The 15333-nt window shown below is 41.6% G+C and overlaps 1 protein-coding gene across 2 annotated transcripts in view; it reads left to right on the top strand.

The window, feature by feature from the left end:
- Positions 1-13362, top strand: part of CRADD (CASP2 and RIPK1 domain containing adaptor with death domain) — a 177838-nt gene extending 164476 nt beyond the window's left edge. The window contains exons 3-4 of one of the 2 annotated variants that reach the window (XR_010411395.1): positions 8514-8894; positions 9696-13362. Coding sequence is in view for 1 of the 2 variants with exons in the window: in XM_045872852.3 (XP_045728808.1) it covers positions 8514-8815 (302 nt within the window). In the remaining variant the exon portion in view is untranslated. Of the gene's footprint in view, positions 1-8513 lie in introns of both variants that reach the window. The other variant, XM_045872852.3, reaches the window with a different exon arrangement.
- The last annotated feature ends 1971 nt before the right edge of the window (positions 13363-15333 follow it).

The following is a 15333-nucleotide window of genomic DNA, read 5'->3' as shown; positions in this document are numbered from 1 at the left end:
TGAAGGCTTTTATAATCTTCACCAAGCTAAATAAGTTCCCCATATTCCTAATTTTTAAAGAAATCTTTTTAAGAAATCATATATATGTGTCAAATTTTATCAAATACTTTTTTGTACCTATTAAGATAATAGTGACTTATCTCTTTGGACTACTGATATATTGAATTAATTGATCTTGTGATATTAAAATTATTGTAATCCTGGGATAAATTCTACTTGTTCATAATATATTATTTTAAATAGATCTTTTTTACTCAGTTAACATTTAGGATTTTTACATCTAAAATAATAATTGAAAAAAACCTGTAATTTTTCTTTTCTTGTATTCTCCTTATCCTGTTTGGAACAAAAAGTAAGCAGCCTAATAAAATAGGCTATAGAACTTCTGTTATTTTTCTATTTCCTAGAACAACTTATAGACGATAGGAAATTAAATGTTTCATGAACATTTGATAGAGCTCACCTGTAAAACTGTCTGGGCCTAGGGCTCTTTAGCAGGGGAAGGCTTTGATTGCCATTTCAATGTACTTAATACTTAGGTCTATTCAAGTTTTCTATTTTTTCCTGCACCAGTTTTGGCATTATATATATCCCAGTATCGGTTCATCTAGATTTTTAAAATGTGTTAGTATACTTGTGTTTATAGTTTATTGCTCAGCAAATTTTCACTCCTAATGCCCTGTGAGAACATTTAGTACCCTATCCCGTTGGTCTTGGGCTTGGCCACATGCCTTGCTTTGGTCAATGGAACATCAGTGGACAGCCTGCAGAGGCCTTACATGGGAGGCCTTACATGGGAGGCCTTACATGGGAGGCCTCAAGGGAGGCAGGGGTTAGCCTTTTGCTCCTAAAAAGTGGCTACACTGGAAAGGGGCAGTCTCTTAGCTCAACTTTTTCTCTGGTCCAGCAAACCTAAAGCATATGATACTCCCATCAGTGATAGTGGTTCACTGCAGCAATGATTTGGGAAGGGCAATGTATTACCAAATTCTGCAAAGGAATGTATATAGTTTTTAAAAGTGCAACCCGTGTCCAACCGAGTCACTTGTTATAAGGAACTCATATGTACTTACATCTCTGGTTATGACACAAAATAACTGAAGTTTAAAAAGGAATTTTATAGGGGGAGCCTTGGTGGCTCAGTAGGTTAAGCAGTCTGCTTATGATCTCGGGGTCCTGGGATTGATCCCGGGGTCCTGCGATCGATCCCCGGTTCTGGCTCTCTGCTCAGTGGAGAGCCTGCTTCTCCCTCTCCCTTTGCCCCTCTCCCCCACTTGTGCTCTCTTGCGCTCTCTCTCTCTCTAAATAAATAAAATATCTTTTTTTAAAAGGAATTTTATAGTTAAAATCCTTTCTGTTAGTGTCGATTCCTGAGCTTAGATTAATCTGAGTCTCCTAGCTGTTGCTTATGGGTCTGCTTTGCCTTTCCTTTACTCCATAATCTTCAGTCTTTGAACTGTGCTTTTGAATCCTGTATAGTTCCTCAAAAAGAGGAGGTTGACCAGACAGGAAGATGGGCTTGCAGACTTTCCTTCACTTGGAGATTGCACACTCAGCCAGGATAGACCAGAGGGTGCTGTCCATACAAAGATTTGTTGGAAGAAATGACTTCTTTTTCTGGTACAAACAAAAAAGTCAGAAGCACATAGCTAGTGGAGATGGTGAATTGGAAACTTGACTTGGAAGAACTTTTTTAACAATATGATGAGGTTTTTTTTTTCCCTTCCTTCCCCTGTGATCCTCTGTTTTGTTTCTTAAATTCCACATATGAGCGAAATCATATAATTGCCTTTCTCTTAACTATGGGAAACAAACTGAGGGTTGCCGGAGGGGAGGTAGATGGGGGGATGGGGTAACTGGGTTATGGGCATTAAGGAGGGCACGTGATGTGATGACCACTGGGTGTTATACGCAACTGATAAATTACTGAACTCTACCTCTGAAACTAATAATACACTATATGTTAATTAATATAATTTAAATAAAATTAAATTTTAAAAAGAATATGATAAGTTACTGTACATCGAGTTCCATATTGTGCTCAGCAAGGGGCTAAAGGTTGGAGGAATGCAAGAAGTAGAAGACATGATCTCTGTCCATAAGGAACTTGGGAGACAGAAGCATCCTGTAAGAAACAAAAAAGTTAAGTGTGAATCTTTTAGACCTGACTCTAAATACAATAGGAATTGGAAAGATTTTTCGTGGTTAATTAGGTATGAAAGAGGGAGGAGGAGGTAGTTGGAGATGTAATGACCACAGAGATGGGAGGGTGGAAAGATGGAGGGCACACAGGGAGATGGGGAGTGGGGCGTTTATCCCTCCAAATGGATGGCTTCATTGTGGTAGATGGGCTTGGTAGAGAATGTTGTTTTGTTTGAAACATGGGAGTTTTAACCTCACTGAGAATGGGATTAAAGAGCTGCATGCAAGGTTTAGAATCTGTATAAGAGAGAACATTCTGTGAGTATAGGAGGAGCTAACTCCCTGCTTTGGATATTTAAAACTAGTTGATACTTATGTCACAGTATCTGGTGGTTCTTAACCAGGCACAGTACTGCCTCACCCCAGGGCATGTGGACTTGTGTGCTTAGGCAGAGCTGCAGGCCACGGATGCGAAACACCCTGCCGTGCATGGACAGCCCTGCATAATGGATGGCCCTGCCTGAAATGCCCGTGATGCACTTGGTGAGAAACACCAGACTTCCCACACTTCAGTCATTCGGGTTCTACTGGCGCAATTTTTGCTCTATCTTTGTACTACCTGTACTGCTAACTTACTGCTTTTATTTAAATTTACTTTTTATTTAAAAATTTACTTTTCGGGGCGCCTGGGTGGCTCAGTCGTTAAGCATCTGCCTTTGGCTCAGGTCATGATCCCAGGGTCCTGGGATCGAGCCCCGCATCGGGCTCCCTGCTCTGCGGGGAGCCTGCTTCTCCCTCTCCCACTCCCCCTGCTTGTGTTCCCTCTCTCGCTGTCTCTCTCTCTCTGTCAAATAAATAAATAAAATCTTTAAAAAAAATTTAAAAATACAAATAAAAATTTACTTTTCTTTTTTTATTATTTTTGTATCATTCTATATCTGCTTTTTAACTTTTATTTACTTATCTTAGTTCTTGCAGTCATGAGTTTGAAATGTTATTTATACTTTTCTAATTGTATTAAAATAGAACATGACTGTTCTAATACAGAATGTTCACCCATGGACCACCTGATATCCTCTTGTACACTGCTCGTGGTATGCACATCAAGCTCTGAGAAACAGTGGCCAGATGGCCACAGTAGATTAATTCATAGCTTGACCTGATTTTATATAGTATATCCTTGGATGTTGACACTAAAGCCTTGGGACTCTCATTTTTTCAGTAACTTCGCATTCAGCAGAATTCATGCGTTGGAAGGGCCTCGTGAGGATACTTCTGCTTGAGGTCAGACAGCACAAACAGCTGTTATTGTCTTTTCATGTCTGGAAGGCCTCCTTGGAAGGGCTTGACGTGCTCTTGGCTAAGTAGTGCTTCTGTGCCAGTCATCTTTGCTCCAGCCTGCGTCCCCAGACTGCTGGCCATCTCCCAGTTATGGGGCAGTATTCCCAAGGGATATGCGACCCTAAAAGTGCGGGGGAATGAGAGCAAATACTGCCCTCACTCCCAAATAATTGGCCCAAAGCCTATGTTGCATTAAGAGTTGGCCAGGAGTCAGAATGGTGACGGAGTAGTGGGACCACAGAGGCTCCCTCCCTAGCACCCGATGAACTGAACCAAAAAGCAGTTGAGAACAGAAACATTCGCCAGCATCAACCCACCAAACAAACAAAAAAACAACCAATCACAACTTTTATGCCAAAGGAAGGCAACACCCCACCCAACCCTTCAGAAGCAGTCCTGGGAAAAGAAGGGAAGGGTACAAAATCCTAAGGACCACTACTAATTCAGATCGGTATGAAAGAAGTTGGTGGGGGAGGTGAGTAGACGGCCTTGGTAAATGTCAGGAGACATCAGCAGCAGAGGCAGGAAGGCAACCCAGGCAGGCCATCTCTGCATTGAGCTACAGGAAAGAGACCGCAGGAGTGCGTGCGCCCTGGCTAGGCAGAGCAGGCTCTGGTATAAGACATTTCATTGGCTTCCAGAAGAGAGAACAGCACACTGGACCCCCAGCCAGGGCAGGCCTAGTTCTCCTACCTCTCTTCTGTGGCAGAACACCACGTAGAAAGCATCAGCCAAGCACAAATTGTAGCTCAGAGAGAGAGAGTGCCAAGGATACCTTGGCTTACTATAAAAGAAGCTCTGGATAGAGATGCTCCTGTTAAATGTGAGCAAGATGAAGATAAGTGTCATGACAACCATGTGAAAATGCTACAGCAGTATAAAGACAGGAACATGGATTGCAAAGAGTAAACATACAACCAGTTGGGCCTGAGCAGAAACCCAAAGCAAGAAGACGCAACCTCACAAGTATTTTGTGCTATCGGAGAGCTCAGGATCAGTTCAGTGGAAATAAAAACTCAACATCGTTATGATAAAACAAGAATGAGATTTTAAAAAAATTTTTATTTTTAATTGTGATAAAATATCTATAACATGAAACTTGCTATCTTTCCCATTTTTAGGTGTACAGTTCAGTAGTGTTAAGTGCATTCACACTGTGCAGCCAACCTCCAGAACTCTTTTCGTTTTGCAAAACTGACTACCCATTAAACAATTCCCCATTCCCCCCACCCTCTCCCCTGGTAACCACCATTCTTTCCATCTCAATGAATTTGACTACTGCAGGTACCTCATAGGAATGGGATCATAGAGGACTTGTCCTTTGGTGACTGGCTTATTTCACTTAGCAGAATGTTCTTAAGAGTCACCCATGTTGTAGTTTGAGTCAGAATGTTTTCCCTTTTAAGACTGAATAATATTCTAATATATAATATACCACATTTTGTTTCTCCTTCCATTCCTTGATAGACACTTGGGTTACTTCCACTTTTTGCTATTGGGAACAATGCTGCTATGAAGATGGGTGTATAAATATCTCTTTGAGTCACCTGCTGTCAGGCCTTTTGGGTATATGACCCAGAATTAGAACTGCTAGATTGTATGATAATTCCATGCTTCATTGTTTAAGGAGCCACCATACTCTTTTCCATAGCAGCTGTGCCATTTTTACATCCTCACCAACACTTGTTATTTTGGGGGTTTTTTTGACAATAGCCATCCTAATGGATATGAAGTGGAATGGGATTTTTAAAAGACACACTGAAGAGGGGTACCTGGATGGCCCAGTTAGTTAAGTGTCTGACTCTTGGTTTTAGCTCAGGTCAAGATCTCAGGGTTATGAGATTGAGCCCTGTGTTGGGATTCTCTCCCTCTCCTTCTGCCCCTCCTCCTGATGTTCTCTCTCTCTTTCTAAAAATAAATTAATATATCTTAATAAAAAAAAAAGATAGATTGAGGAGCCAAGAAAAGAAATTGAGGAAAAAACACAGTACAAGGTTTGAGCCAGAAAAAAACAAAACAAAATAAAACAGCATAAACATAACCAAACATCAAATGAATGGCATAGGGGAAAAGCATGAGATGATCACAGAAAAGGAGTTAAAGTAATAAGACAGAAAATGACAGCTATGGTGGATGGGGAAAGCCATCTAGCATCTGGGGCAGAAAAAGAATGCAGAGATATGACATAGGAAAATTTTTCTGGAAGGGAGAAAGAGCTAAATCTTCGGTCAGAATATCATGTGACATACCTTAAAAAGCAAATAGAGAATGACCAAGATATACCTGATCTAAAGCTTCAGTACCGTAAGCCCCAGGCTGAAAAAGCAAGTTATACAAAATGGGGGACGGTCAAATTGGTGTCAGAATTCTCCATAACCAACATTCCCCTCCATAAAATAGGAGCATGATCTACAAACTTGTGAGAGGAATAAAATTACTTAAATAATGTAAAATTTTATTTATAATTTAAAGCATAATATTGAAATGATATGAAATTGTTTTCACAAATGTTATTATTCAACAATGAAAGCAGTAAGCAGACAGTCTTGATCTGAAGGAACTAAAGGAATGTAGTGACCATGAGCATTTCTTGATAAAAATTACCTTATGATGAAATTGACCCAAATGACTCAAATCAATGGGTGATGGGTATTAAGGAAGGCACTTGTTATGATGAGCGCTGGGGGTTATATGTAAGTGATCAATCACTAAATTCTACTTTTGAAACTAATATTGCACTGTATGTTAACTAACTAGAATTCATATAAAAACAAAAAAAATAACAGATTCAGGTGTTGAAAAGCCATGGTTAAAAAAGAAGTAACAACAAAAAAGAATTGATGAACATTCAAACCATTATAATGTAGTTTTAAGACTAAACAACTTAGGGGAAGATTATTGTCCCAGAACCATAAAAATGTTATGCACCCAACACAACAAAAATGATATAAGCAATGGGGCGCCTGAGGGGGCTCAGTCAGTTAAGCATCCAACTCTTGATTTCAGCTGAGGTCGTGATCTCAGGGTTGTGAGACCGAGCCCCGTGTTGGGTTCTGCGCTAGGCATGGAGCCTGCTTGAGATTCTCTCTCCCTTTCTCTGTCCTTTGCTCCCTGCTTGTGCACATGCGTTCTCTCTCTCTCTCTCTCTAAAAAAAAAAAAAAGAAAGAAAAATGATATAGGCAAGAAAAATGATGAGGTATGAGGAAAGGAAGAAGAAATATCAAGTGTTAATTATAGAGCGTTAATGTGAAAATATATAGTTTACCTCTTAAATTTTCATATACTTTTTTCAAAAGCAGCGTTAAATCTTTTGTGTGTGTATATGTGTTGCTGTTGTTGTTTAAATATTTAACTGTAGGTCAAAAAGCCATTTAGTTTTCACTTCTGTTTCTTTTTTTTCTGTTACATTCAAGCAAAATTAAATAACCTTTATGAGAAAAAAAGCTATTAATACAGGATATGTGCCTGAAGAGATGTCCAGAATGATGTTCAACAACTCTAAGTACAGTGGTGGGTTATTGGATGACTTGTTTTCTCCTTTATACTTTTTTATGTTGCTTATACTTTTTTAATGAGCCCACATTTTTGTAAAAGTGCCCATAGTTTTATAAAAGCCATGAAATCATTACCGTTAATATAAAATATTGGTCAGCAGTATTGTCATTATTCTAGTTGCTTCTTAATCATTTAAAAAAAAATTAACAGTTTTGTCTTGACAAACACCAGAAAGAGCCCTTGACAGTATTTTTCCAACTCATGCCTAAGATACTGGCACGAGGCATGTGCAGTGGAAAACATTAGCTATTCTAATAGGATGTGTTTTGCCTTCTTATTGAATTCATAATCTAAACAATGAGCTGGTGAGTGTGAAGTGGGATTGACTCGGATTCCCGTGATGCTGGTGACAGAAAGTATAGTACAAGTGTAGTGTGGTTTGTTGTACACATGGCTGAATGATGAATATGAAAACCTCACTTCTAGTTTGGGCCTAACCAATAAGCAGCACCAGAATTTTGGGCGTTTGGAGTGCTTCTCAGACTCTGCACTTCCCTACGTTGAACTTCTTTCTTTCTTGAATTTCCCATAGTCTCCTGCCTCCGGGCCTTTGCACAGGCAGTTCCCTCTGCCCAAGGCACATTTCCTTACCTTTCCCTTCATGGGGCTCTTTCTTGTATTCAGGGCTTAGCTTTAGCCTCCTTCCTCTAGAAGGCCTTCTGCATTGTCATGGATGGTGCTTCTTCCTGCATGCCTGAGGCTCGGTGTCAGAGTTCCCGCAGCAGACCGGCCTCGGGAAGACTGGGATCTAGGAAGTGCAAGGTTAGGTTCTCTCATTGCCCTGCCACAGCACATGCTTTTGTCTTCCTCCTCTGGGCTCTGCCAGGGTGGTAACTCTCCTCCTGCTACCTCATGGCCTCTGAGTTTTCTTTTCTTCTCAGCAGGCCTCTTCGGTTCTGCTTCTGTTAGAAACTGCAACTTTGCTTGGTAATGTTCAAAGTTTATCAGGAGAGAGAAGCTGTTCTATTTAGCCCATTTCCCTCCAGCACTAGCCATTCCTGCAGGAGAGAGTGTCACCCCTGCGCCCACAGGCCCATACCGGGGGGGGAACTGGGGCCCAGGCTGGCATTCTTAATTCCCTCTGAACCCCCTGCTTGGCCTCTCTGGTCAAAGAGATGGAAGGGGAGAAAGCATGTTACAAAGTGGGAAGTGCCATGAAACCCTAAACATATGTGTTATATATAAAAGACCAAAAAGAAAGATCAAATCATTATCAGTGGGGTTTCTCTGATGGGATTTCTAGTTATTTTTATTTTCTTGTTTTCACATTTTCTGTAGTAAACATTTTCACAGACGCTAAATGGCATTTTGTAAGCTCCTATATATGACCTTTTCCTGAACAGCCCCCAAGAAGACTAGGGAGAGTTGGCTCTGCCAGATGAAGCATCATGCTGTTCTATTCACATTTTTCATCTCTGCCCCCATCTGATGTGTTTGTTTGCTCTTTTCACCCTCATGTCTTTCTTTTCCCCAGATGACCAGATGACTGGGATCCCCCTGCACATCCTCAACAGCTCCCCATCCGACCAGCAGATCAACCAGCTGGCTCAGAGGCTGGGCCCCGAGTGGGAGCCTGTGGTGCTGTCTTTGGGCCTGTCCCAGACGGATATCTACCGCTGTAAGGCCAACCACCCCCACAACGTACAGTCGCAGATGGTGGAGGCCTTCATCCGCTGGAGGCAGCGCTATGGGAAGCAGGCCACCTTCCGGAGCTTGCACAGAGGCCTCCAGGCCGTGGAGGCGGACCCCTCGGTGCTCCAGCACATGTTGGAGTGATGGGGTCTCCCTCCATCAATCCACGGGGGAGTGTGTCCCCAAGTTGCATGTGCAGAATCCTGACTTTCTCCCAGGGCAGGTAGTTTTGGGGGCTTGGGGGGGGGTCTTTTCTTTTTAATGATCTGTAGATGAAAGGAGAAAATGGGATTTCCAGTTGATGTTACTTGAAAGGCCAGATTACTCAGTAGCTCTACCACATTGACTTGACAATTCATTGTTTTTAGTTGCTTGAAGACTGAATTGTTTTAATTGTGCAGGTTTTAATTGTGTGAGTGCCCTTTAATAAACTGGTAAATCATAATGGCTCCAAAAACATTACTGTCTTACAATATTACATGCAGGTGTCCTATATATATACAGATACATATATATATAAAGCATCTACTTTGATATTGCCTGGGAACTGAACTGTGGACTTTGCTGTTAATGATGATGATAATAAAAAGTGAATTACTCTATATAATGTGGCCTTTCATGAGACAGTATTGTTTGTTTTTCCTCATTTCCTGTAGTACAGAGATTAAGGGTGTAAAAGTCCAGTAGTCCTTTTTTTGAAACAGAATTACTAGTAATAACAAAATGGTTACTTTCTCCAGTCAGGATAAATCGCTCAGACAGGGCGTCTGAATTAAATTTAAGACAGTGAAGCTCTCTGCAAGACCAGTTCAGATACCCGCATGCATCCCTGAGCCCTTCATCTTTAAGAAATTGCTTAAGAAAATCCTGTGTTTAAAGGACTTAGTTGGGGGACAAAAGAGGGTGTGGTCTTTCCGTTGAGGTTGTCGTGATTGAAGTGTTACGCTCCTAAGGAGTATGACTTAGTCTTCTGTCTTTCTATTAATGACACATGGTATTTGTCAAATGCTTTACTGTTTTCAAGGTTTTTCATGTACGTGATTTCATTTGGGCCTCACAAAAATCCTACGAAGTAGTTGGGCAAGAGAGGTGAGTCTCCTTCTGTAGTGAGATTAAGTGATTTGCTGGGGGCGAATGAGCTAGAATGTGTCTTTGGAGCCTTGCTTCTTTCCAGCTGCTCCCTGCTGCTTCTCCTCCCCTCTCCCATGCTCCTCGAAGAAGCTTGAGTCCTGTTCTCCTGTTAGCAGCATTGCCGTGGACAAGCTGCTCCTCTTCTCTAACCCTGCACAAAAGAGGAAATGATTGTCCCCTCCTCCAAGATTTTTGTGATAATTAAGGGAAAAATGTCTGCCCAGGACTCATCTAGTGCCTGGCCCTTAGTCAGCTCTCAGAAGTGGTAACTGTTCATTTGCTGCTGTGGCTGCCCATGGATGAAGTTCACAGGCAGAGCTGGTTAGTGGCTAAAGCTGAGGGCACTGCAGAAGGAAGTGCTGCGACCATGTTCCCTGCCAAGCTTTAACATGTGATGTAATTTACTAACTCTACCATGGGTCCAATCAAGAGAGGGACAGGATGGGGCGCCTGGGTGGCTCAGTCGTTAAGCGTCTGCCTTCGGCTCAGGTCATGATCTCAGGGTCCTGGGATCGAGCCCCGCATCGGGCTCCCTGCTCAGCGGGAAGCCTGCTTCTCCCTCTCCCACTCCCCCTGCTTGTGTTCCCTCTCTCACTGTGTCTCTGTCAAATAAATACATAAAATCTTAAAAAAAAGAGAGGAACAGGTGAACATTCCCAATTCGTGATCTGTTCTTCAGAATAATTGGGGGATCTATTTCCTAATCCTAACCTAACCCAGGATTTTTTGCAAAGGGAAAAAAAGTGTACTTCTTACCTCTCTCTGTTCTGGGACAAGTGTATAGAATGGTAGAGTTGAACGTGAAGTGACTGCTCCGAAAGGTGACAGTGGCATGTCAATTGCATCCTCTCAGATGTCTGGCAGCCATAATTCCCTTGACTAAAAAAGATCAGTTACCTAACGTTCAACAAACAGTTCAAAAGGATGGTCTGCTGGCCTCATCAGCTCTAATTTTCCGTTTTGTAGCCCAGCCATTAATTCATTGTCTTATAAAATTCTCAGACTTTTGGCCCCATCACTGCCCTAGTGAGACTGTATATGGCATCTTCAGCAAACTGCCTGCCATTCTGAACCTTGAACTTGTTACTTGCTGTTTGTCCCCCTGAGTTTGCTAATAGAGCATTGCTTTGGCTTTTGTTCTCACTGCATTTTTGGCCAAGGGAGTATGGCTGGGCTCTGCTGCATCTGACTAGATGGCATTTTAGAAGTGGCTCTGATGATTAGTTAGTTCATCTTCCCACCATTTGCTTGGAATCGGAATCTATCATGCCAAAGACACTTCAGTGCTCTGTGAGCAGTGAAGGACAATTTGTGATGAACTGGCCCATCATGGGCTGCCAGGGCCAGGAGAGAGCTCTGACTTGTTGGCCTTAATGAGGAGGGTGTCTCCACCGTCAAATGGCAGCTGCACCTGCTGGGCCTGCTCATGTTCTTTGCAGAAGATTTGCAGAGTGCAAGAAACAGAGCATCTAAGTCACTACCTCATTTCTGCCTCTGGCTGTGGAAAGTGATGCTGAATGTCGTCTGCCTACCTCCCAGGAGAAATGGGTAGGTGACCTGCCTGCAAGGAGTCCATGTGTTTTTGCCTGGTAGAAGATTCTACAGTTCCAAAGGCTGCCTATCACCAACAGAATCCTGAATGAGTACAGAGCAGCGGCAGAGCATTTGCAAGCACTGTCCAAAAAAATATAAAGTCTTGCTCCACTTTGGTTTGGGATGCATGTGAATGTACATTCATGAGTATGCCCTCTTACTTTTTAAAATCTATAACTTTTATGAATTTTTTCTCAGCACAAAAATAGTGCATGCTCATTATAGCAGTTTAGAAAATACCAATGAGCAAGAATAAAAAAAATTAAAATTACCCTTACTCCATCTTCCAAAGATAACCACTATGACACCCCAGTTTTAGTCTCTACCCCCAGTTACTTTCCTATGGCTGTATATTCTTTTTATAATGAAAATGAGATTGTATCAAAGCAACTATAGCTATAATAAGTAGTTAATGGATACACAAAATTAAAAGAGGTAGGTATCCACAATCCCAGTTTTCAAAGTATACAAAGTATATACAAAGCTGTAGTAATCAAAAGTATGGTACTGGCACAAAAATAGATACGTGGCTCAATGGAACAGAGTGGAGAGCCCAGAAACAAACCCATGCATATATGGTCAATTAATCTATAACAGAGGAGACAAGAATGTATAATGGGGAAAAGACAGTCTCTTCAACAAATGGTGCTGGGAAAACTGGACAGTTACATACAAAAGAATGAAATTAGACCACTCTCTCTCACCATTCACAAAAATAATCTCAAAATGGATTAAAGACCTAAATGTGAGACCTAAAACTCCTAAAAGAAAACATAGGCAGTAAATGTGAGACCTAAAACTCCTAAAAGAAAACATAGGCAGTAATCTCTTAGACATCAACCTTAGATGTCTTAACAACCTTAGCAATGTATTTATGGATATGTTTCCTCAGGCAAGGGAAACAAAAGCAAAAATAAACTATTGAGACTATACCAAACTAAAAAGCTTCTGCACAGCAAAAGAAGCTATCAACAAGATGAAAAGGCAACTTACTGAATGGGAGAAAATACTTGCAAAAGATATATCTGATAAGAAGTAAATATCCCAAATATATAAAGAACACCTACAACTCAATACCAGAAAAACAAATAATCCAATTAAAAAATGGGCATACCTTAGTAGACATTTTCCTGAAGAAGACAGATGGCCAACAGACACAGAAAAGATGCTCAACATAATTCATCATCAAGGAAATGCAAATCAAAACCACAATGAGATATCACCTCACACTGTCAGAATGGCTAAAATAAAAAAGACAAGAAATAACAAGTATTGGTGAGGATGTGGAGAAAAGGGAACCCTTGTGCACTGTTGGAGGGAATGAAAATTGGTGCAGCCACTGTGAAAAACAGTATGGAGATTCCTCAAAAAAACAAAAATAGAAGTACCATATAATCCAATAATTCCACTTCTGGAAATTTACCCAGAGGAAATGAAAGCACTAGTTTGAAAAGCTATCTGCACCCCTATGTTTATTGCAGCATTATTAACAATAGCCAAGAGATGGAAGCGACCTAAGTGTCTATCCATAGATGAATGGATAAAGAAGAGGTGGCATACATATACAATGGAATATTCCTCAGCCATAGAAAAGAATGAAATCTTGCCATTTGTGACAACATAGATGCAATTTTAGGGTATTATGCTAAGTGAAATAAATCAGACAGAAAAAGACAAATACCGTATAATTTCACTTATATGTGGAATCTAAAAAACAAAGCAAATGAACAAACAAAACAGAAACAGACTAATATGTACAGAAGAGAAAATGTTGGTTATGGGGTGTGGGGAGGGCGTGGATTGGGAGGGCAGGCGAAATAGATTAAGGGGATTACAAGGTATAAACTTCTAGTTATAAAATAACAGCATAGGGAACATAGTCAATAATATTGTAATAACTTTGTATAATGACATATGTTAACTAGATTTATCATGGGGATCATTTCATAATGTGTAAAAACATCGAATCACTATGATGTGTACCTGAAATGAATAGGATATTGTATGTCAATTATACTTCAGTAAAAAAATGGGATTGTATTGCACATGCTGTTTTACAATTGGCTTCCTTTTATTTAACATATAGCTATCTTTCCATGTCATTAAAGATTTTTCTATGCCAGTGATTTTCATTGTCCTTTGTGTTTGGAGCATACTTTCAAGTCCTATAATTTTCGGCAGCATGTTTGAAGAAATGAAAAAGACTCTAACTACTGAATGTAAAAATGTCTTTCGCTGTAAAAACCTCCAGCATTTTCCCACTGTTTGCCTTACCCCCCCTTTAGAACCCTGTCCTTGCTTGAGTAGAGCTTTTTGCTGCTCCTACTACCGTTCACTCATATCCTGAAAAAGCGAAGTTGAGCACTTTCCCATAAACATTCTGGGCTTAATCTGAGCTTTTTATTTATTCCTCACAGCAGGAAGCCTTCTCCAGTGCTCTGTGTAACCCACTCAGCTCCGTGTGCCATTTCTACCAGCATGTGCGTTCCTTCCGGCGGCCGATGGGAATTGGGGTGTGTGGCTGCCCTTCTCCACCGTCACGATTAGCGGCGGTGTGCCGTGCCCGCATGGACATGCATCATCGTTTGTTAACCACTTTCCTGTCACATGAGAGGGATCTTTAGGTGGTTTTTGCTTTGTCACTTTTATAAGCAGTGATGTGATGCAAGGGAGTTCCTTGTTGCTAAATGTTTACGTTCAGCTGAAGTTACAATGAGCTGGATCCCTCTTTTGTTTAGCTCCAGACTTATTTAAATTTTATTATCAATTAGTTTTATTATATAGCAAACTGCCCCAACATGTGTTGGCTTAAAACTTAGTTCACAATTCTGGGAGCCAGTTGGACGGTACTGATGTGGGTCAACGTGGTGAATCTCTGCCGGACTCATGCATCTGTGGTCAGCTGACGGGCTGGCTGAGGCTGGCTGATCCGGGATGGCCTCGCTTGCATGCCTGGCAAGTGGCATGCTGTTTGCCTGCTGCAACAGAGGTGTCTCGGTCACACGACTCTACCCATAAAGTTTGCCCTGCCTTCTTCACTTGGCAGTGGTGGCTGGGGTCCCATGGGCAGCAAGAGGCAAACCCCAATGGGCAAACACTTTTCAAGCCTCTGTTTGCCTCCCTTTTGCTAATATTCTGTTGGCTGAAGGGAGTCCTAAAGCCAGCACAGCATCAGTGTGGGAGGGCTCTACTGAAGAGCATTGGGAGAGGGAGGGCAATAATTTGGGTACAGTTTTTGCAATCTACTATGGTCAATATTTTAAAATTGAGATTTCTTGGTCCTATCGAAAAACCTAGTTTGGCTACTCTGGATCCCCCTTGTCACATTGCAATAATGGGCAGGTCCCTTGCAGAGTGCCACCATCCACGCGTTGGACAGAAAGTACACTTCTTAGCCAGCTCCTCTGTCTGCTGCGTTACCTGCTGAGCCCCCACAGACATTTACACCTACGGCCTCTAGGCATACAGCCAGGAGGATTCTTAGGATATACTCATAGAAGTAGAACTGCCCAGTTTATTTATTTTATTTTTTTCTTTTTTTTAAAGACCTTATTCATTTATTTGACAGAGAGAGACAGCGAGAGCAGGAACACAAGCAGGGGGAGCGAGGGAGAGGGAGAAGCGGGCTCCCCGCTCAGCAGGGAGCCCGATGCGGGGCTCCATCCCAGGACCCTGGGACCACGACCCGAGCCGAAGGCAGACGCTCAACGACTGAACCAACCAGGTGCCCCAGAACTGCCCAGTTTAAAGTTGCACATATTTTTAAAAACTACTTTGACTTTATAAAACTTTTTTAAAAAAGATTTTATTTATTTATTTGACAGAGAGAGAGCGAGAGCAGGAACAGAAGCAGGGGGAGTGGGAGAGGGAGAAGCAGGCTTCCTGCCGAGCAGGGAGCCCGATGCGGGGCTCGATCCCAGGACACCGGGATCATGACC

The sequence above is a fragment of the Mirounga angustirostris genome, unplaced genomic scaffold (genome assembly GCF_029215605.1).
Source record: "Mirounga angustirostris isolate CCGP_5_RB_7025 unplaced genomic scaffold, mMirAng1.0.hap1 SCAF_5, whole genome shotgun sequence".
Lineage (NCBI taxonomy): Eukaryota > Metazoa > Chordata > Mammalia > Carnivora > Phocidae > Mirounga > Mirounga angustirostris.
Note: the sequence above shows the minus strand (reverse complement) of the source record. Positions and strands in the feature narration are given on the sequence as shown.